The following is a 22,615-nucleotide window of genomic DNA, read 5'->3' as shown; positions in this document are numbered from 1 at the left end:
TACCCAGTCGAGGATGACCTATTCTCTCGTTGGTTCCTCAACGTATTGATCCAGAAAACCATCCCGTATACACTCCAGGAATTCCTCCTCTACGGTATTGTTACTAATTTGATTTGCCCAATCTATATGCAGATTAAAGTCACCCATAATTACAGATGTTCCTTTATTGCATGCGTCTCTAATTTCCTGTTTAAGGCCATTCCCAACATCACCACTACAGTTTGGGGGTCTATATACAATCCCCACTAACGTTTTTGCCCCTTAGTGTTTCTCAGCTCTACCCATACAGATTCCACATCGTCGGAGCTAATATCTTTCCTCACTATTGCGTTAATTTCCTCTTTAACCAGCAATGCAACTCCACCGCCTTTTAATTAATTGGATTTAATTAATGGATTAATATGTGAAAAGGAAGAATGTGCAGGGTGAAGGTGGGGGAGTGGGACTAACTAAATTGTCCCTTCAGAGAGTCAGCACAGACACGACGGTCCGAATGGCCTCCCTCTCAATGATGTAATCATTCTCTGGTCCCAGCAGATGGCACCTTAACCAGCCTGTACCTGATTGGACAGCTGCTCCCCTGCTCACTGACGTAAGGCGGTATTTCTCCATGGTAACGGATCCCGGTGATTACGTCAGCGGAGTCGCCATGGTGACTGAGTCTGTCATTCGCTTGCTGCTTGCGCCCGTGTTCTTTGCCTTGACGTCAGGAACACGTCAATCAGAGAGGGGGATCCCGGGGAGAGTGGGACCCGGGCTCAGTCCGAGCAGCTCCCGGGTCCAGTGATGGTGATGACGGATTGGGAAGGGTTCCCGGGCCGGCCCCAGTCGCAGCCCCGCTCCGGGTCCGGGTCCCAGCCCCGCTCCGGGTCCCAGCCCCTCAGGGTGGGCTTTTATGAGATCGAGAAGACGCTGGGGAAAGGGAATTTCGCGGTGGTGAAGCTGGCGAGGCACCGAGTGACCAGGAGCCGGGTGAGTGCTGATCCAGACAGAGGGTCCACTGGGTCGGGGCTGCGGGACGGGGTTTATTTGTCTGGATGGTCCCGGCTGCAAAGTGGCTGAAATCCGCTCTCTCCTCCTTCCAGGTTGCAATCAAAATAATCGACAAGACTCGGCTGGACCCCGGCAACCTGGAAAAGATTTACCGTGAAGTCCAAATCATGAAGCTGCTCAACCACCCGCACATCATTAAACTATACCAGGTACAGAAGCCGGGGGGTGGGGGGCAGAGAACCAGCCCGGGGTGGTATTGGAACTGGCGCTGGGGTCTCTGGTTCTCCGATCCATCTGAGTGCAAACTGCGGTTTGAAAGCTTCTGATGAATTCATAAAAGTTGAATATGTTCCGTCCTGGGAGCATCCATCTCAGCTGAGCATAGATCAAGCTTTTCAGTGTCTAATATAAAACCCATCACAGTGCCGGATATGTGCTTAATCGTTTTATTATTGTATTTCTGTTTTTACCAATTATTACTCTTTACTAAAATAACGAAAATTCTGTTATCGCATCATTGTGATTTCACAGCCGGGAATATGTATACACTAGATTTCTGCAGTCCTCCTGTGGTTAGTCTGTTACTCCTCCTCACTGTTCATTACTTTTCCAAGATTCACATCATGTGCAAACTTTGAAATTATCTTCTGAATAATCAAAACCAGGTTATATAATATATAATATCTCTTTATCTATATATATATATGTGTGTGTGTGTGTGTGTGTGTGTGTCAAAAAGGAGCAGTGGTACCAACGCTGACCCGTGGGGAACACAACTGTGTATTTCCCTCTGGTCTGAAAAACAACCGTTCTTAAGAATGCTGCCAGGCTTGCTGATTTTTTCCAGCATTTTTTGTTTTTATTTCAGATTTCCGGCATCCGTAGTATTTTGTTTTTACTTATTATATGCCATGACAGCACATCTCCTCGGAGGAGTAGCTACAAGCAGCAGCAGCAAAAGTCTGGTTAATAAAATTGAGGCTCATGGAATAGGAGAGTCAGTGCTAATTTAGATTGTAATTTGGCTGAAGGGCAGAAAACATTATAAATAAAAGCAAAGTACCGCCAATGCTGGAGATCTGAAATAAAAACAGAAAGTGCTGGAAAAACTCAGCTGGTTTGGCAGCATCTATGGAGGGAGAAACAGAGTTCACGTTTTGGTCCAATATGACTCTTCATCAAATCATTGTAAATGGTTGTTTTTCAGACTGGAGGATGGTAGACAGTGGTGTTCCAGTGGGCCAGTGCTAGGACCACTGCTTTTTTTGTGACATATATATGACTTGGATATTGGAAAAAAGAGTGAAATTTGAATGAAAGAGTGGAATTTGGAGAAGTGAGGATGATACTAATTGACTGCAACAGGAAACAAATGGGCTAGCACAATTGGCAGACAAGTGATGGATGGAATTCAATAAGAAGTGTGAGGTGATGCATTTTGGCAGAAGGGATAGGGAGAAGCAATGTATACTAAATGGCTTAGTTCTAAAGCATTTGCAGGGACAGAGGGACCTGGGAGTTCATCTGCATAGACCTTTCAAGTGACAAGACATATTGGAACAAAGCATATGGGATCTTGGGCATCATAAGTCGAGGCATTGAGTACAAAACTAGGAAAGATATTCAGTCAAGCTCATAATGTGGCCCGTTTACACTTGCTAGAAGTGACACACATTCTTACGTGGGAACCCATTCTCTGCAAACAAAAGGAATATGTTCAAGCCTTGCACCTTTTTGAATTACCCAGGAGCTTGAGGAGCTGGAAATGTGTGGGCCAACCGAGACAACTTGCCAACCAATCAGCACCCTTCTCATCTATAGTATAAATTGTTGTGATCATTTGAACTTTGGCATTCTTGCGTTTGTCCTGATGAGTGCAAGACGAAAAGCTTCGGCGACATGTCTCTCTTTTCAGCAAACTGAGTGCCGTTAATCCAAAGGAAAAATACATCAAAAGGAGACATTATGAAACTTGCAGATTGGATGGAATGATCTGCTTCTGTATTGTAGATTCTGCATGAATCTGGAGAAGGTAACAGCTAGGTGTAGCTCAAACACAGTGTGTCATTTTCAATGCCTCCATTATAAAGGGACACTAAAGCCATAGAGAGAGAGAGTACAGCGTCGATTCACCAGGATGATACCAAGATGGGAAAACAGATACGAGGAGAGACTTGAGATGCTGGGACTGTTTCTACTGGAGCAAAGAAAGTTAAAAGGAGCTAAAATACAAAATGTTAACATTAGAAACAGTTTTAATGAAGCTAATTAGATTGGAGACTCAGTGATGGGAGGGTCATCAATTTTTAATTATTGCTTAGGATTATATAATGGTTACAACACAGAAGGAGGCTATTTAGCCCCATCGAATCTGTGCCTGCTCTGAGCGAGCAAGTCACCTAGTGCCACTCTCTCGCCTTTTCCCCGTAGCCCTGAAAATCTTTTCTCTTCAGATAATAATATCTCTTTTGAAAGTCACAATTGACCCTGTCTCCCCCACACTCTCAGACAGTGCGTTCCAGATCCTAACCACTCGATTGACCCTGTCTGCCCCACACTGTCAGACAGTGCGTTCCAGATCCTTACCACTCGATTGACCCTGTCTGCCCCACACTGTCAGACAGTGCATTCCAGATCCTAACCACTCGATTGACCCTGTCTCCCCCACACTCTCAGACATTGCATTCCAGATCCTTACCACTCGATTGACCCTGTCTGCCCCACACTGTCAGACAGTGCGTTCCAGATCCTAACCACTTGCAATGTTAAAAAAATTTTCATGTCGCCATTGCTTCTTTTGAAATCATTTTCATTCTGTGCCCTCTCGTTCTCGGGCCTTCCACCAATGGTAACGGTATCTCCCTATCTACTGTGTCCAGACCCCTCATCATTTTGAGCACTTCTATCAAACCACGTAGAGAGGGCAGCATAAATTTCTTTGCACAGTAGCATGTTTTTCTATTGAGAATGTCTGAAATAGAGACCAGTGTGTCTTTTTAGGGAAATTAACATTTGAATCAAAGGATTGACAGAGGTCTGTGTGTGAGCATGAGGCAGTGAGATTAGTTTGGGGATTGATACAGGGCTATGGGGGAGGTCTTGTGGCGCAGCTGGTAGTGTCCCTGCCTCTGGGCCAGAAGTTCAGGTTCAAGTTCCACTCCAGGACTTGATGGCCAAAGATGGTGCATTCATAACATGGTCAAACAGATTGAATATCAACCTGCAAATCCTTCTAACATAGGCCAATGACTGGCGGTAAGAGTGGGAGAGATTCCTGGTCAGCAATGTGATAGAAAGAACGTTGGAGCCTCTCCCATCACTATTCATAGCACCAGACCACAACATGCGTGGACAAGTGCATGTTACCACATCAATTCAGACTCCCTGAGTGAACTCAAACGCATCACAACCACAGGGTTATGGGGAGAGAGTGAAGCAGTGGGAATAGTTTGGGATTGATACAGGGCAATGGGGAGAGAATGAGACAATGGGATTAGTTTAGGATTGATACAGGGCCATGGGGAGAAAACTAAACAGTGGGATTAGTTTGGGATTGATACAGGGCGATGGGGAAAGAACGAGACAGTGGAATTAGTTTGGGATTAATACAGGGATATGGGGAGTGAGCTGGACAGTGGGATTAGTTTGGGATTGATACAGGACTATAGGGAGAGAACGAGATAGTGGGATTAATTTGGGATTGATTCAGGGCCGAGGGATACGAATGACACAGTGGGATTAGTTTGGGATTAATACAGGGCTATGGGGAGAGAACGAGACAGTGGGATTAGTTTGGGATTAATACAGGGCTATGGGGAGAGAACGAGACAGTGGGATTAGTTTGGGATTAATACAGGGCTATGGGGAGAGAACGAGACAGTGGGATTAGTTTGGGATTAATACAGGGCTATGGGGAGAGAACGAGACAGTGGGATTAGTTTGGGATTAATACAGGGCTATGGGGAGAGAACGAGAGAGTGGGTATTAGTTTGGTTTTGCTCTCAGTGTTACGTAGGGATAATGAGATTAGAGTTTGACCAAGGCACTTCTAATTATCCATTGTTATATACAGAATAATCAATGTACACTTCACATCAGTCATGTCCAATGGAATAAGTTGCTCTCAATTTAAGAAGAGAAATGTCATTTTATTCCATGCTCCTGGCTTTAATAAACCCAGGTCAAAAATTAATCTTTCAGTTGCAAATGCTATATTTCTTGCAGTTCCTTTTATAGAAAGAAGAAACTTGCTGCTTTTCATGACCACAGGATGTCCCAAAACACTTTTCAGCCAATGAAGTGCAGTTGTTATTATAATGTAGGAAATGTAGCACCTAATTTGCACATAGCAAACTATTTTACTTCAGTGTTCTTGGAACATCGCATCTCAAGCACTTCATTTCCTGTAGTTAAAACCCTACCTGTGTTTAACCCTCAGGCAGCAGGGCCACTCCCTGAGCTTTTACCCCCTCTCTCCATTTACTGGTAAATAAACTGTGCATTTACAGAGCTGGGGCCAGGGTTTGAAGTGCAGCTTTGACCATTGAACAAGTTGCTTTGATGGTCAGGAGGCTCCAGTGACCTTTCACATGATTTGTTCTCACTCAAGTGTCAAATTCCTTTGTCATTAGGCCAAAGGAAATCATTGAATGGTAGTTTTTCTCCTCCTGAGTTGGGATGTGACGTGCCTGATAGTCTGGCTGTGGTCCCAGAGTGTTCAGCACATCGTGCTCTGCCTGCTTGCCCATTTGAACTTGTCATTTCCTGGAACTACACTGCTTTCCTTGCAGTTCTTGGTAATTGCTCTTTTCTCTGACGTATTTGGAGCCGTATTAGTACTCTTCCAGTCAGCTGCTGTTGCCTTTTAGCTTTCTTCATTGTGCATTCATGAGGTGTCTAAAACATTTGTGTGTGTTAGTCATTTATTTAACCAATTTAAGGCAAAATTCTAATTAGAAAGTGTGCATTGGCAAAAAGTCTTTCTAGATAAATTCAAATTTCTTTCAAATTTCATGCCCAACAATTGTACAAGAGATCTTGACTATCTTTTTCCTTTTAATTTGCTTAATTTTATAGATGTTAATGTAAAGCCTGGAACATTTTCCAATTGTAATCCCAGGGCAGGTACAATATGAAGTAAGTTGGAGTAAAGCTCCCTCTACACTGTCCCATCAAACACTCCCAGGACAGGTACAGCACGGGGTTAGATACAGAGTAAAGCTCCCTCTACACTGTCCCATCAAACACTCCCAGGACAGGTACAGCACGGGGTTAGATACAGAGTAAAGCTCCCTCTACACTGTCCCCATCAAATATTCCCAGGACAGGTACAGCACGGGGTTAGATACAGAGTAAAGCTCCCTCTACACTGTCCCCATCAAACACTCCCAGGACAGGTACAGCACGGGGTTAGATACAGAGTAAAGCTCCCTCTACACCGTCCCCATCAAACACTCCCAGGACAGGTACAGCACGGGGTTAGATACAGGGTAAAGCTCCCTCTACACCGTCCCCATCAAACACTCCCAGGACAGGTACAGCACGGGATTAGGTACAGAGTAAAGCTCCCTCTGCACTGTCCCATTAATATGTTTCAGTTGCATTTTTGAAGTGTTCCCTTTTCATGTCAGTTTGACCTCTCTTTCCCACACCACTAATCTAATTTGAGTCCATAAGGACCAGCATTAAAACTGCCACACGGTGATTTTTCATGGCTTCTTGTAGCTGACAGAGAGCGGGAGCAGCCCCATCAGTCAGCTTGCTTCAGTCAGTGCCCTGGTGCAGGAGCTTTGTGTCACCTTAAAAATGTGTTTTATGAAGCGATTTCTTGAATTAAAACTCAGCTTGACTTGTTAACACAGTTAAACTGAAAAGCATAGTGCATTTAACAATATTTGAACATTCAAATTAATAAGTTTATTATCCTGGATAATCTATTTTTTTCATTCCAAAGGTGATGGAAACAAAGGACATGCTGTATATAGTGACAGAGTTTGCACAGAATGGTGAGATGTTTGGTAAGTTTGTCTTTCCTCTTTGTAAGTACTTTGCAATAGGTTGAAAGTTGATTTCTATTTGCTGTGAAAGGTAAGCAGTAGTAACCATCATCCTTTGTAATCTACAGATTACTTGTCTACAAATGGCCCATTGAGCGAGAGCGAGGCCCGTGCCAAATTTTGGCAGATCCTGATGGCCGTGGAATATTGTCACAATCACCACATTGTTCACAGGGATTTGAAGAGCGAGAATCTGCTGCTCGATGATAATATGAACATTAAGATTGCAGGTAAAAACCAGTTTCTGTCAACCTCAGTACTGTTTTGTGTCATGTTGATGCCACTTAGTTCTGCATTTCATTCTGAGGAGAGGACTGAACCTTTTTTCCTAACTTTTTCTTTCCCTCTGCTGTGTCCAGTTGTTTTTTGCTCAGGTTTGGGGACCAGCTTGTTCCTGGGCTGCATTCTTATTGCAGTAAAAAGCAGGTGAAAGTGGTTCCTGGCCCTGCTGCTCATTGTCATTACCGCCTTTCCAGACAGTAGACAGAACTCTCTGCACTGACCCTGATAGGGGACAATTGATGGTGCAGGGGAGACAGGCAAGGGTGCTGGAGGGCTGTCAGGGGTGTGGGAGGCATACAGGGGTGCGAGGATGCAGTCAGTGGTGTGGTTGATACAGCCAGGGGTTGATGGTGCAGGGGTATAGGCCATACGAACATACAAATTGGGAGCAGGAGTAGGCCACTTGACCCCTGAAGCCTGCTCTGCCATTCAGTAAAATCATGGCTAACCTGAATGTAACCTCAACCTCACATTCCTGCCTACCCCTGATAATCTTTCACCCCCTTGTTAACCAAGAATCTATCTAGCTCTGCCTTAAATATATTCAAAGACTCTGCATCCACCGCCTTTTGAGGAAGAGAGTTCCAAAGACTCACTACCCTCTGAGAGAAAAGTTTCTCCTCATCTCTGTCTTAAATGAGTGACCTCTTATTTTTAAACAGTGACCCCTTGTTCTAGATTCTCCCACAGAGGAAACATCCTCTCTACATTTACCCTGTCAGGACTCCTCAAGATATTAAAGGTTTCAATTAAGTCATCTCTTATTCTTCTGAATTCCAGTGGACACAAGCCTAACCTGTCCAGCCTTTCCTCATAAGACAACCCACCCATTCCTGGTATTAGTCCAGTAAACTTTCTTTGAGTGGCTTCTAATGCATTTACATCTTTCTTTAAATAAGGAAACCAATACTGTACACAATACTCCAGATGTGGTCTCACCAATGCCCTGTATAACTGAAGGATAACCTCCCGACTTTTGTAATCAACTCCCCGGTAACTTTTTAAAAATTCATTGGATGTGGGCATCGCTGGCTAGGCCAGCATTTATTACCAATCCCTCACTCAGAGCATTTAAGAGTCAACTACATTGCTGTGGGTCTGGAATCACATGTAGGCCAGACCAGGTAAGGGCAGCAGATTTCCTTCCCTAAAGGACATTAGTGAATTAGATGGGTTTTTGCAACAATCGACAATGGTTTCATGGTCATCATTCGACTTTTAATTCTGCCATGGCGGGATTCAAACCCAGCTCCCCAGAGCATTACCCTGGGTCTCTGGAATACTTGTCTAGCGACCATACCACTACACCATCACCTTCCCCTAATAGAATGATAACATTCTATTAGCTTTCCTAATTACCTGCTGAACCTGCATACTAACCCTTTGTTATTCATGTACTAGGATCACCCAGATCCCTGTGAATCCCAGAGCTCCTCAAACTCTCGCCATTTCGATAATAAGCTTTTTTATTCTTCCTGCCAAAATGGACAATTTCACATTTGTCCACATTATATTCTATTTGCCAGATCTTTGCCCACTCACTTAACCTGTCTATATCACTTTGTAGCCTCCGTATGCCATCTTCACAATTTACTTTCCTACCTATCTTTGTGTCATTAGCAAATTTAGCAACCATTCCTTCAGTCCCTTCATCCAGGTCATTTATATAAATTGTAAAAAGTTGAGGCCCCAGCACTGATCCCTGTGGCACACCACTCATCACATCTTGTCAACCAGAAAAAGACCCATTTATGCCAACTCTCTGCTTCCTGTTAGCCAGCCGATCTTCTATCCATGCCATTATGTTACCTCCTACTCTGAGCTTTTAATTTCTTTCTTTTCCTCCTTGCCATAACTCCCCCATTTACAAGAATAAGTTGTGGTTTCATAGAATTTTTAGTGTAGAAGAATGTCAGAGCAGCTTAAAAACTGGAGTGCTATGTACCAAGTAGAGGTGAAGGTATTTGGGTTTTGGATGTTGCGATGCTGAAACTGAAGACACAATCTTTATTATTCATTCATGGGATGTGGGCTTCGCTGGCTGGGCCACCATTTATTGCCCATCCCTAATTGCCCTTGAGAAGGTGGTGGTGAGCTGCCTTCTTGAACCGCTGCAGTCCATGTGGTGTAGGTACACCCACAGTGCTGTTAGGAAGGGAGTTCCAGGATTTTTACCCAGTGACAGTGAAGGAACGGCGATATATTTCCAAGTCAGGATGGTGAGTGACTTGGAAGGGAAATTCCAGGTGGCGGTTTTCCCATCTATCTGCTGCCCTTGTCCTTTTAGGTGGTCATGGTCATAGGTAAAAGATTCTTTGTAGCCTCTGAAGTTAAGTTGTGTTTTGTATAAGTTCTAAGTGATGTTCTTAAGACATAGCAGCATTTAATATGTTGGGTGAGTAATCTGCCTCTTCTTTCACAGATTTTGGTTTTGGAAATTTTTATAAGCATGGTGAGTCATTATCCACTTGGTGTGGAAGCCCACCCTATGCAGCACCAGAAGTCTTTGAAGGGAAAGAATATGAAGGTCCCCACATTGATATCTGGGTACGTAAAGGAAAAGGAACTTGCTCACAGACTTAGGACATCTTTGATTATGGTGCAGGTGAAGAAATGACAAATGTTCTTTTGTTCCAACAGAGCTTGGGAGTGGTCCTGTATGTTCTAGTTTGTGGATCCCTGCCATTTGATGGGCCGACATTACCGGTTCTGAGGCAAAGGGTGATAGAGGGCCGTTTCCGAATCCCATTCTTCTTATCTGAAGGTACATTTAGCCTCTGCACATTCACCATTTCTAGGCAGCACCTTTTCATTTGTTTTTACTATTCATCAGATTAATATGATCAAATCAAGGAAGAATGTAAATGCATTGGAGGCGGTTCAAAGGAGGTTTACTAGATTGATACCTGGAACGAGAGGGTTGTCTTATGAGGAAAGGTTGGACAGACTGGGCTTGTTTCCACTGGAGTTTAGAAGAGTGAGGGGTGATTTGATTGAAGTTTACAAGATCCTGAATGGCCTGGACAAGGTGACATGGAAAGGATGTTTCCTCTTGTGGGCGAGTCCAGAACTAGGGGGCACTGTTTTAAAATTAGGGGTCACCCTTTTAGGACAGAGATGAAGATAATTTTTTTCTTTCAGAGAGTTGTGCGACTTTGAATTCTCTGCCTAAAATATGGTAGGGACGGAGTCATTGGAATATTTTTAAGACAGAGGTAGATAGATTCTTGTTAGGCAAGGAAATCAAAGGTTATCGGGGTTAGATGGGAATGTGGAAATCGAAACACAAGAAGATCAGCCATGATTTTATTGAATGGCGGAGCAGGCTCGAGGGGCTGAATGGTCTACTCCTGTTCCTATTGCTTACGGTCTTATGTTCTTATAAATGCTTCTCCTATAAGTGAAATTTCTGTGCAGTTTGCACTTAACCCTGATTAAAACTGATTATTTGCTCTAACAGAGTGTGAAAGTTTAATTCGACGGATGTTGATGGTGGATCCTATGAAGCGGATTACAATCTCACAGATTAAACAACACCGCTGGATGTTGGCACAGGAACCACCGACTTATTCCCTCAAAGACTACAACTCAAATCTCGGCAATTACAACCAGCAGGTCCTTGGCCTCATGAACAACCTTGGCATTGACAGACAGAAGACCATTGAGGTAAAGCAGCATGTGTGATAGTAGGAATTTGAGCCAATGCTGTGGAGTAAATGCATGTTTGGGGCAGTAATGTGCTTTATATTTACTCCTCTGTATGTACAAATGAACGAGGCAAAATGGAAATTGTAGAAAATTGAAAACCATTTCCTTTGATGTTAGATGCCAAAGTAGAACTAATTTTTTTAAGATAACTTTCCATAATTTAAATAATTTTTAAAACACTGGGAAGGCTTCAATTTTCTATACTTCCAGAGTTGACTGAATGTTACTGAGTACAAGTGGTTATAATTCCAGATACCTTGTGTTTGGCTTTTAGCTACAAAGGTAGATGCTGAAATTTTGGACCCTTGTGTTACTTCATTCCAACAGTTCTATTGATGTTTTTAATTTTACAGTCATTACAGAACAGCAGTTACAACCATTTTTCTGCGATCTATTACCTTCTTCTGGAACGAGTTAAAGAGCACAGAAGTAACCAGACAGTAAACTATCAGACTTCATCACAATATCAAGTGCCCAGAACAGCCCCCAAACACATGCAAACAGAGGTGAGTTATAAATGATGTTAGATAGAGTTCATGTAACTATCGACAACTGCTTTTATTTTCTGAAGTATTTATTCTTTATTCTTTCATGGGATGTGGGTGGCACTGGCAAAGCCAGCATTTGTTGTCCATCCCTAGCTGCCTTTGAAAAGAACACTTCAGAGGACAGTTAAGAGTCAACCACATTGCTGTGGCTCTAGAGTCACATGTAGGCCAGACTGGGTAAGGACAGCAGATTTCCTTCCATAAAGGACATTAGTGAACCAGATTGGTCTTTATGACAATCAACAATAGCTGTCATGGTCACCATTACTGAGACTAGCATTTTTATATTCCAGATTTATTAACTGAATTTAAATTCCAACAGCTGCCATGGTGGGATTTGAACCCATGTCCCCAGAGCATTAGCCTGGACCTGTGGATTAATAAACCAGTGATATTACCACAATGCCACCATCACCCCTGTGTAAAATGTAATGTTAAAGGAGCAAGTGACTATCAGAAATGCATATTAACTAGTCTAAGCATCGTGCTCAGTTCCAGTGATAGTCTCTCTATACTTGTTGCATTGAGGGTTGTCATGCATACTTCATGTGGTCACTGTATTTTTTTTTTATTTACTGGCTTTTAGATCTCTCAAGAGGCTATTGCTGTGGAATTGATAATCCCTCGTGTACAAATTGAACCCCTCTCCACACCTATGCTTCACTGTGACTTGGAATGTGACATTGCCTGTTCTTTCCAGGTTAGTCCAAGAATGTATTTAAAGGGGATGATTTCTGCAGTGATTTAATGTTGTTAAAAATCTAAGAATATTAAACCACATTTAAAAAATAATTTGGCTGCTGCATTCTGGAAAGATTGTATGAAGTAATTTATTTCAGAAGAGAAATCACTGAACTTCCTTTTATTTCCTATTCATTGATTAAGCAGCCAGTGCTTCAACCAGTTGATGCATCAGTCAATGTTATGATTAGGAATCGATCATCATCTCCCAGCAGCTTGCTGGAAACTGCTATCAGTGAAGAGGTGAGACAGGAACAGGACGTGGAGGAACATATGATGGGGAAAATCCAGAACTCTTTGCACAGCCTAAGCGGTACAAACCGGCGAAACACAGTGGCTGGGGTATCTGCACACTTCAACAGCCACACTGCTCCCTGTAAGTTTTTACCAAATATAATGTAGCTTCAGTCTGTCCATGAGTGTGAATCATCATATCTTAATGGCCTGAGAGTAGCCTCAATTTCTCAGTTGCTGTAAACTTGAGATTGGGAAGAGCTTGACTACTGGTTAGAGTATCTCAGAATAGCATTATTTTGGGGGAAGGCTGAGAGTCTGGAAACACTAGCTGAGGTTCTAGGAACACTGGAGAGAGAGACCCTGAGATTTTGGGAGCACTGGGGAGAATTCCTGGGCTTTAGAGCATTGCTGGGGCATTGAGTGGCATGGAGAATGCAGGCTAGGCTTTGTCAGTGCTCACGGTTTCCTGGAGAGAGGGATTCTGGTGTCCAGCAGTTCAAGGAGGACGTGTTGTTCTATCAGATAGAGTCAGAATCTATCAATGATGAGAGTCTATCACAGTAGAAGACACAAGATGCATGCCAGGGATCAATGCTGGGGCCTCAACATTTTACAATTTATATAAATGACTTGGACGAAGGGACCGAGGTATGGTTGCTAAATTCGCTAACGATACAAAGATAGGTAGGAAATAAATTGTGAAGAGGACATAAGGGGTCTGCCTACAAAGGGAAATGGATTGGGTAAGTGAATGGGCAAAGACCTGGCAAATGGAGTATAATGTGAGCAAATGTGAAATTGTTCATTTTGGCAGGAAGAATTAAAAATAAACTTATTATCTAAATGGTGAGAGATTGCAGAGCTCTGAGATTCACAGGGATCTGGGTGTCTTAGTGCTTGAATCCATAAGGTTAGTATGCAGGTACAGCAGGTAATTAGGAAAGCTAATAGAATGTTATCATTTATTGTGATGAGAAGGGAGGTTATGCTTCAGTTATATAGGACACTGGTGAGACCACATCTGGAGTACTGTGTACAGTATTGGTCTCCTAGTTAAGGAAGAATGTTAATGCGTTGAAAGCAGTTCAGCGAAGGCTTACGAGGCTAATATCTGCAATGGATGGGTTGTCTTATGAAGAAGAGTTGGACAGACTAGGCTTGTATCCACTGGAGTTTAGAAGAGTAAGAGGCGACTTGATTGAAACATATAAGATCCTGAGGGGTCTTGACAGGGTGGATGCGAAGAACATGTTTCCTCTTGTGGGAGAATCTAGAACCAGGGGTCACTATTTAAAAATAAGGGGTTGCCCATTTATGACGGAGTTGAGGAGAAATTTTTTATCTGAGGGTCGTGAGCCTTTGGAACTCAAAAGGCAGTGGAAGCAGAGACTTTGTTTTCAAGGCAGATGTAGATAGGTTCTTGATAAACAAGGGGGTGAGTGAAAGGTTATCGGGGGTAGGCTGGAGGTTACAGTCATATCAGTGATGATCTTATTGAATGGCAGAGCAGACTCGAAGGGCCGAGTGATGTACTCCTGCCCCTAATTCGTATGTTCGTTCATAATATGTACCGGAAATAGAGGGTAACCTAAGCTCTAAAAAGAGTAATGAAATGAAATTAATTAATATCAGCAGAGAAAATATAGTGGAGAAACTTAAGGAACTAAAATCTGACAAATCCCGAGGACTTGATGCTCTACATCCTAGAATTTTAGAAGAGATAGCTGAAAGGATAGCTAATGTGCTTGCTATGATTTTCCAAAATTCCCTAGATTCTGGAACTGTCCCAGTAGATTGGAAGTTAGCAAATGTAAGACTGCTATTCAAAAAAGAATGGAGAGAGAAAACAGGGAACTATAGACCAGTTAACTTGACATCAGTCATCGAGAAAGTGCTGGAATATATTATTAAGGAAGCCTTAACAATGCACTTAGAAAATCATAGTTTGATCGGACAAAGTCAACATGGTTTTATGAAAGGGAAATTGTGTTTGACAAATTTATTAGAATTTTTTAAGGATCTAACTAGTAGAGTGCATGAGGGGCAGCCAGTAGATGTAGTATATTTGGGTTTCTAAAAGGCATTCGATAAGGGGTCACACAAAAAGTTAATAGGCAAGATAAGGGCTCATGGATTTGGGGGTAATATATTAGCATGGATAGAGGATTGGTTAACAGATAGAAAACATAAATGGGACACTTTCAAGTTGTGAAGCTATGATTAATGGAAGCTGCAAGGATCGGTGCTGGGATCTCAGTTATTTACAATCTATATTAATCATTTAGACAAAGAGACAGGAAGTAATATATCTCAAGTTTGCTAATGATGCAAAGCTAGGTGGAAATATAAGCTGTGAGGAGGGGCTAGATTTCTAGGGGTCGGAGTGCGAGGGTGGGGTGCGCAGAGTGCTCCCTCTCCCCCGGGAGGAGGACCAACTTTAAAAAGCTTGCCCCACAACAATAACACACTGGGGGCAGCCTAAAGAGGCTGAGGGTTGGACCTCCACCCTCAGTGGGAGCACGTCCAGCTGTTGAGAGCTGCCAACCAAGCAGACTGGCCAACAGCTCTCACAGACAGCTCCAGAACCCAGTAGTGGGCTTTGCCGAGACTGCAAGGAGACCCCGGGAAGAAGAACACGGTGACTGGAGACAGGTATGCCCGGGGCTTTTAGGGCTGGAGAGATCCGATAGTCTAGGGAGGGGGAAAGAGGAATAGAGGGCCATATTTTGGAGGTTAGGCAGGGAGGAATGAAGAGGGGGTAACATTTTGGGGGTTGCCCCCGATGTGCACAGGGCACCTCTGAGTGATGAGCATCCTCCTTCCTTCCTGCCTTTTCAAAGAAGTCATTTCAAATATGGTCTTTTCACTCTGACCCGCCTGGCACTGCCCTCCATATTTTACGTGCCCTCCCCACCGAAAACATGCCCAGCAGGGAACTGTCAGTTCCAGCCCGAGGATACAGAGAGGCTGCAAAGAGACAGAGACAGGTTCAGTGAGTGGGCAACAAGATGGCAGATGGAATATAATGTATTCAATTTGGTCATAAGAATAGAAAAACAGAACTTTTTTGAAGCATGTGAAACTGATATGAGTTGATGTTCAAAGAGACTTGGGTGTGCTTGTACTGTTGTAATGTGAAGTACGTTAGGCCAGTTAACTTAACAGAGCGACTTCCCCTGCCCCCCACGCGCACACACACACACACACATATATATACACACACACGCACACATATATATATATATATACACACACACACCTATATATACACACATACACACACACACACACATATATATACACACATACACACACACACACATATGCACCCAGCGACACACACATATACAATGACACACGCTTGTGCACAGTGATGCAGTTTTATACAGTCATTGCTGCACAGAAGGAGGTCATTTGGCCCATCAAGTTCATGCCAGCTCTCTGCGGAGCAATCCAGCCAGTCTCATTTTCCCCAATTCTGTCCCCATGGCCCTGCAAGTTTATTCTCCTCAAGCGCCCAATGTCCTTTTAAAATCATTGATCGTCTCCCCTCCAACATCCTCACGAGGAGTGAGTTGGAGGTCATTACAACTAGCTGTGTAAAAACGGTATTCCCTCACAGTCCCCTTGCATCTCTTGCCTAAAACCTTAAACCTGTGTTCCCCTAATCCTTGTACCATCAGCTAATGGGAACAGCTTTTCTTTGTCTACCTTATCTTAACCTTAATCTTAACTAGCCGGAAGAATGTAGAGGAACAAATTTGCAAAGAAAATACAGCAAGGTGCAAAAATTATGGAGCACTTATAATGGAGGACTTTAATTATCCAAATATAGAGTGGAATAGTGTAAAGGACAGAGAGGGGCAAGAGTTCCTAGAGTGTATACAGGAAAATTTTCTTCAGCAGTATGTTTCCAGTCCAGTGAGGAAGGAGGCAATGCTAGACCTGTAATTGGAAATGAGTGGACCAAGTGTCAGTGGGGGAACATTTAGGGGACAGTGATCATTGTATCATAAGGTTTAAGCTGACTATGGAAAAGGACAAAGAACGATCCAGAGTGAGAATAATTAACTGGGGGAAAGCCAACTTCAATGGGGTAAGAACAGATCTGGGCCAAATTAATTGGAGTCAGAGGCTGGCAGGAAAAACAGGAGCTGAACAATGAGCTACCTTCAAAGAAGAGATGATTCTGGCACAGTCAAGGTATATTCCCTGGAAAGGGAAAGGTAGGGTAAACAAATCCAGAGCTCCCTGGATGACAAAGGAGATAGAAATTAAGACAAAGAAGAAAAAATGTGCTTATGACAGTTGTCAGGTTGAAAATACAGTTGATGCCAGGCTGAATATAGAAAGTTCCGAGGAGAGGTGAATAAGCAAATAAGAGAAACAAAGAGGGAGTATGAAAGAGACTGGTAGGGAGAAACTGTTCCCATTCGTGAATGGATCAAGAAAGAGAGGACACAATTTATATTAATTACTAAAATAAGCAAAAGTGATATGAGGAGAAATTTTTTAATGCTGCGAGTGGTTAGGGTCTGGAATGCACTGAGAGTGTGGTGGAGACAGGGTCAATCGAGTGGTTAAGATCTGGAATGCACTGTCTGAGAGTGTGGTGGAGACAGGGTCAATCGAGTGGTTAGGGTCTGGAATGAACTGTCTGAGAGTGTGGTGGGGGCAGGTTCAATCGAGTGGTTAGGGTCTGGAATGCACTGTCTGAGAGTGTGGTGGGGGCAGGTTCAATCGAGTGGTTAGGGTCTGGAATGCACTGTCTGAGAGTGTGGTGGGGGCAGGTTCAACTGAAGTATTCAAAAGGGAATTAGACTGTTAGCTGAAAAGGAAGAATGTGCAGGGTTACAGAGAGAAGGCGGGAGAATGGCACTAGGTGAATTGCTCATCTGGAGAGCCAGTACAGACACGATGGGCCGAATGGCCTCCTTTTGCACTGCAACAATTTTGTGAATCTTGTACACTTCTATCAAATCACCCCTCAATCTCCTTTGCTCCAGGGAAATTGTGTTGTGACAATGTGATTGCCTTTATATTTACAGAAGTCATGAGTATGTAGCAATGTGGATTTGGAATGTGTGTGATTGGGTTTGTTACTTGGGATAGGGAGGTTTGAACACTGGGACAAAGTGCAGTTGAAGTCCTCGAGATGCCATTGCAAAGGGCAGCAGCATTGACATGGTTGCCACTTTCCACAGGTATTGTCATCTCCTCACAGACCAATATACCAGAGGGTATATGTTCCGATAGCTGCCTAATGTCCTCATCCGACGATGAATTCCACTCCACAAATAGCACAAGCCTTACAGACAAGGCAATGACCCCACCATTTGTGTACACCACTTCTGCAACTCCGATACTGCAGGCACAGGAACGTGGAGCTGGAATCAGTGATACTCAGCTGCCGGTCACCTTCCAGGAAGGCCGAAGAGCCTCTGACACCTCACTAACATCAGGTAAATCTCCAGGAAAGCTTCAGCTTTGCAACTTAGCAGTTGAAAGAAAAATGTAAAATATGACAGAAAATGCTGGAAAATCTCAGCAGGTCTGGCAGCATCTGTGAGGAGAGAAACAGAGTTAACGTTTTGAGTCTGTATGGCCCTTCTTCACAGCTCTGTTTCTCTCTCCACAGATGCTGTCAGACTTGCTGAGTTTTTCCAGCATTTTCTGTCTTTATTTCAGATTCCCAGCATCCGCAGTATTTTACTTTTATCTTAAAAAGAAAAATATTACCTTGTGTGTGTGGATGAGCCAATTGGGCTGCCACTGAGTTCTGTTCTTGGTTTTTCAGGTCTGAAGCCTTTCCGACAGCAACTGCGTAAAAGCACCAGAGCAAAAGGGCTTAACAAAATCACTGGTTTTACTCGGCATGTCTGGAGGTCTCCATCCTGTATTGGGCCACAGAATCGACCGTCTCAGCAGCACCTTCCTAGCAGCCTGCAGCAGGTCAACCCCAAGCTACTCAAACAATTTTCTATAATCTTTCGTTTGCTACATTTTACCTTTTTAACCAGCGGTTGTGATTGTTACTGATATAGTTGTGTTTGTGACTCAGGTTGCGAACGTTTTGCCTAGTTTCAACACCGGGATCTCGACAGAAGGCAGGAATTTACTGGAGGAAGTTTTGCACCAACAAAGGTGAGGACCTATTAAAGTCGATGGGAAACTTTCCAATCATGTTATCTAAAGCCCAGAGTTAATGGGATAGAGTTCCGATATATAAACGTAATCAGAGAGCAGCTGCTGCCCAGAATTCTATCCAAGAGATAAAAAATCCAAGACTGTTTTGGAAAAATTGCAGGAAATGAGTAGAGATCAGTTGGCAGAAATTGAACAAATGGTTCCCAGCAATAACAGAAGCTAATGGCAGTCCTCTGGGTTTTCACGTCTGATTGTAATCTGATGTTTGTAGCCAGATAGGGATGGTTTGTGCCTATTAACCGTGAACCCTGACCTCATATCACAGTCCAATATCCTGATGCTTATTGTCTAAATACATAAAACCATGTCTGCCTGGGAGGGCATTTGATAAAGTGCCACATCAAAGGTTATTGTGGAAAGTAAAAGCTCATGGTATAGGGGATAACATATTGGCATGGATAGAATATTGGCTGGCTAACAGGAAGCAGAGAGTAGGCATAAATGGGTCTTTTTCAGGTTGGCAGGATGTAATGAGTGGTGTACCACAGGGATCAGTGCTTGGACCTCAACTGTTTGCAATTTATATAAATGACTTGAAGGGATGGATGGGATGGTTGTCAAATTTGCTGATGACACAAAGATAGGCAGGAAAGTTAGTTGTGAAGAGGACTTCAAACAGATATCAATAGGCTAAGTGAGTAGGCAAAGATCTGGCACATTTGGAGTATTGTGTACAGCATTGGTCACCTTAATTAAGGAAGGATGTAAATGCATTGGAAGCAGTTCAGAGAACGTTTAACAGACTAATAACTGGAATGGGCGGGTTGTCTTATGAGGAAAGGTTGGACAGGTTAGGCTTGTGTCTGCTGGAGTTTAGAAGAGTAAGAGGCAACTTGATTGAAACACATAAGATCCTGAGGGGTCTTGACAGGGTGGATGTGGAGAGGATGTTTCGTCATGCGGAAGAATCTAGAACTAGGAGTCACTGTTTAAAAATAATGGGCCTCTCATTTAAAACACAGATGAGGCAAAATTTTTTCACTCAGAGGGTCGTGAGTCTTTGGACCTCTCTTCCTGAAAAGGTGGTGGAAGCAGAGTCTTTCAATATTTTTAAGGTCGAGGTGGATAGATTCTTGGTAAGCAAGGGGGTGATAGGTTATCGGAGGTAGGTGGGATGCAGATTTCAGGCTACGATCAGATCAGCCATGATCTTATTAAATGGTTGAGCAGGTGAGGGGCTGAATGGCCTTCTGCTCCTTGTTCGTATGTTCGTAACAGGGACCTATCAGATGCACCTCTAGGTGTTGCTGCTTTTAGGGTTCAGTGGGAGTAGGTTTTGATTCAGATTCTGAACTTCTGTTAATATGAGAGGATGGGCTGGAGGGGTATGGTAAAACATTCCAAATTATCTCTCTAATTCCTAACTTCCTTTTTTACAGAAAGCTGCAGCTGAGATATCTAAACAGTTCCCAGCCTAAATGCTTTGTACAGCCCAAATCTGTCAAGACTCCTGTGTTCCAGAGTGCAGTGGAAACAGCCAATGGTTTTAAAACTGCACCTCATCTAACTCCCTCTTTCCTTCTGTCTGACTTTACACATACAGACTCTGAGACAGTCTATGGAGCTCAGTCACAGCTGCACTGCTTAGTGGGTGTCAGCCTGTCACAGCCTCTTCCCAGCACAAACCCTTTGGATTTACACCCCACATTCTCCGAGTTCCTCCAACAAACTCTGTTCTCATCATCAGAGCAGAGCAAGGGATTGGGAGTGGACTATGAAATGGAAGATCTCACAGCAGCACAACTTGACAAAATTGTGCTGGTGAATTAACCTGCTCAGCCGTGTGAACTCTGTACCCTCTCAAGCAATAAAACCTTCAGTTTGTAATATTCTGATAAATAGCAGCACTGAACAAAACTCAATCAACGGCGTTAATTCTCTCAGTTTGTTATTCTAAAGTGTTTCTGTGTCTGGAAAACTTCAAAAACCAAAGGATGATTCCACTGCCCCATCAATGTTTATAAGCTGCAATCGAAGGCATAAGTCACTTTAATTATCGATTCACACCAAAAGTAAACTCAGGCCTGTTCAAGGAAGCACCATATATCAAGAGCATCTCTGTCCAGTCAGCAGGTGAGAAGATTTGCTGGTCAGAATTACCTCAAACATAGACCAGGCTATTGCTGGTGTATGGAGCCACTCATTCAGATCAGCTGGGAGTGAGCAGTGTGCTCACACTCCCGTGAATATCACAATTCCCACCATGAATCTGTGTTTTCATGAAGTGAAGTTTCTGAATTTCTGGACAAATTAATCATCACCTTCTGCTGGAACCCTGGGATTTCACAGCTAAACACTGTTAGCAATTGGGAAATCCAGTCAGCTCCAGAAGAGAGAATTATTGTGTCCCTGGATTTGCTTGGTGGCTGCGCACTGGGTTTGAAATTCCAACGATGCACTGGATTTATCAGGAAATATATTGGGATTCTGCTGCTTGTATGTGAAAGTGTTTTTTTTATTATCTGGGTCCAATTAGGAATGAATCCACTTTAGGGATTGTGCAATAATCTGTTCTAATTTGTATCTGCTGTAAGGAGAAATGAACAACTTATTTAAATGTTAGTAAAGCCTTGCAATATGATCAAAAGCAAGTTGTGTTTCTTCCATAATTTCCAAATGAATCTACTATATAATTACCGTGACTTACTGTGTGTGAAAAACTTTCTTCCAGATTAAGCTTGATTTCAGTCTTTCTCAGTATTTGACTATCCTGCATTTTTTGCTGTTTTCTACTTTGTATGTACTCCTATGTTTGGAGACCAGGCACAGGGAACGAGGTAGTCAGGCAACCTCACTTGTGAGAGAAGCAAAATTAATGACCTTTCAGCAAAAATGACTTGCACGTCAATCAGGTTTCTCAACACAGAATTACAAACAAGACAGAGCCTTTTGCTGAATATGTGGAGGAGGCAATTCTGCAGATTCAGCAAACTCACTTTTAGAGACTAGAAATTGAGGGCTATGCTGCCTTGCCTCGCTGGAATGTAACTGTCAACTCTCAGTGGCCAGCTGGGCATTGGTTTTGTTATTATTCAACAGAATTAAAGGCTCAAACTTCTTTCTTTCAGTCTTCTAATGCCCAGGATGTGTTACCTCCATCACTGATCTGAGCTGAGCACCTCCTGAGGGTCCAGCAGCTATGCACAAACAGAGGAAGGGGAGTCAGTCCTGTGGCCTGCAACGACAGACCAGTAAAGCAGGACTCCATCCCTGAGACTTCCATCCCTGAGACCTCCATCCCTGAGACCTCCATCACTGAGACCTCCATCCCTGAGACTTCCATCCCTGAGACCTCCATCCCTGAGACCTCCATCCCTGAGACTTCCATCCCTGAGACCTCCATCCCTGAGACCTCCATCACTGAGACCTCCATTACTGAGACCTCCATCACTGAGATCTCAGTTACTCAGAGCTCCGACACTGGAATCTCCGTCACTGATAGCTGCCTCATTGCAAATTCTATCACTGGGAGCTCCATGATTCAGAGATTCTTCACTGAGATCTCAATCACTGTGAGCTCCATCACTGAGATCTTGATCACTGAGTGATCTGTCACTGAGATCTCGATCACTGAAAGATCCATCACTGAGAGCTCCATAAATGGGATCTCCATCACTGAGTGCTCGATCACTGATTGATCTGTCACTGAGATCTCTATCATTGACAGATCTATCACTGAGATCACCGTCACTGGACACCTCTTTGGCCACAGGAGAGGTGCCAGAGGACTGGAGGACAGCCACTGTGGTACCATTGTTCAAGAAGGGCGGAAGGGATAAACCAGGAAACTACAGGCCAGTCAGTCTAACCTCAGTGGTGGGGAAACCATTGGAAGCAATTCTG

The 22,615-nt window shown here is 43.4% G+C and overlaps 1 protein-coding gene across 3 annotated transcripts; it reads left to right on the top strand.

The window, feature by feature from the left end:
- Positions 1 to 699: 699 nt before the first annotated feature.
- On the top strand, positions 700 to 21,359 carry sik1 (salt-inducible kinase 1). Of its 3 annotated transcripts, none has more exons than XM_078560439.1 (14): positions 700 to 972; positions 1,086 to 1,202; positions 6,947 to 7,010; positions 7,118 to 7,279; positions 9,754 to 9,878; positions 9,972 to 10,095; positions 10,792 to 10,997; positions 11,393 to 11,545; positions 12,174 to 12,287; positions 12,476 to 12,704; positions 17,770 to 18,027; positions 18,363 to 18,517; positions 18,627 to 18,709; positions 20,152 to 21,359. In XM_078560439.1, exons 1-14 carry the CDS (start codon positions 787 to 789, stop codon positions 20,540 to 20,542), a joined length of 2,367 nt encoding a protein of 788 aa, XP_078416565.1. In that variant the 5' UTR covers positions 700 to 786; the 3' UTR covers positions 20,543 to 21,359. The 3 variants fall into 3 exon arrangements, with proteins under 3 accessions (XP_078416565.1, XP_078416564.1, XP_078416566.1); XM_078560438.1 differs by having other exon boundaries at positions 12,473 to 12,704; XM_078560440.1 differs by lacking the exons at positions 700 to 972; positions 1,086 to 1,202 and adding an exon at positions 1,590 to 1,658 and having other exon boundaries at positions 12,473 to 12,704.
- Positions 21,360 to 22,615: the final 1,256 nt, after the last annotated feature.

Source organism: Cetorhinus maximus, chromosome 16 (assembly GCF_964194155.1).
Source record: "Cetorhinus maximus chromosome 16, sCetMax3.hap1.1, whole genome shotgun sequence".
In the NCBI taxonomy this organism is placed as follows: Eukaryota; Metazoa; Chordata; class Chondrichthyes; order Lamniformes; family Cetorhinidae; genus Cetorhinus; species Cetorhinus maximus.
Note: the sequence above shows the minus strand (reverse complement) of the source record. Positions and strands in the feature narration are given on the sequence as shown.

Bases quoted from the DNA above. Each gene is read 5' to 3' on its own strand.
- sik1 (XM_078560438.1), top strand. From the start codon at position 787: ATGGTGATGACGGATTGGGAAGGGTTCCCGGGCCGGCCCCAGTCGCAG. The intron at 11,546-12,173 runs GTGAGTTATAAA...ACTGGCTTTTAG, and splicing joins CCAAACACATGCAAACAGAG to ATCTCTCAAGAGGCTATTGC. The intron at 12,288-12,472 runs GTTAGTCCAAGA...TCATTGATTAAG, and splicing joins ACATTGCCTGTTCTTTCCAG to CAGCCAGTGCTTCAACCAGT.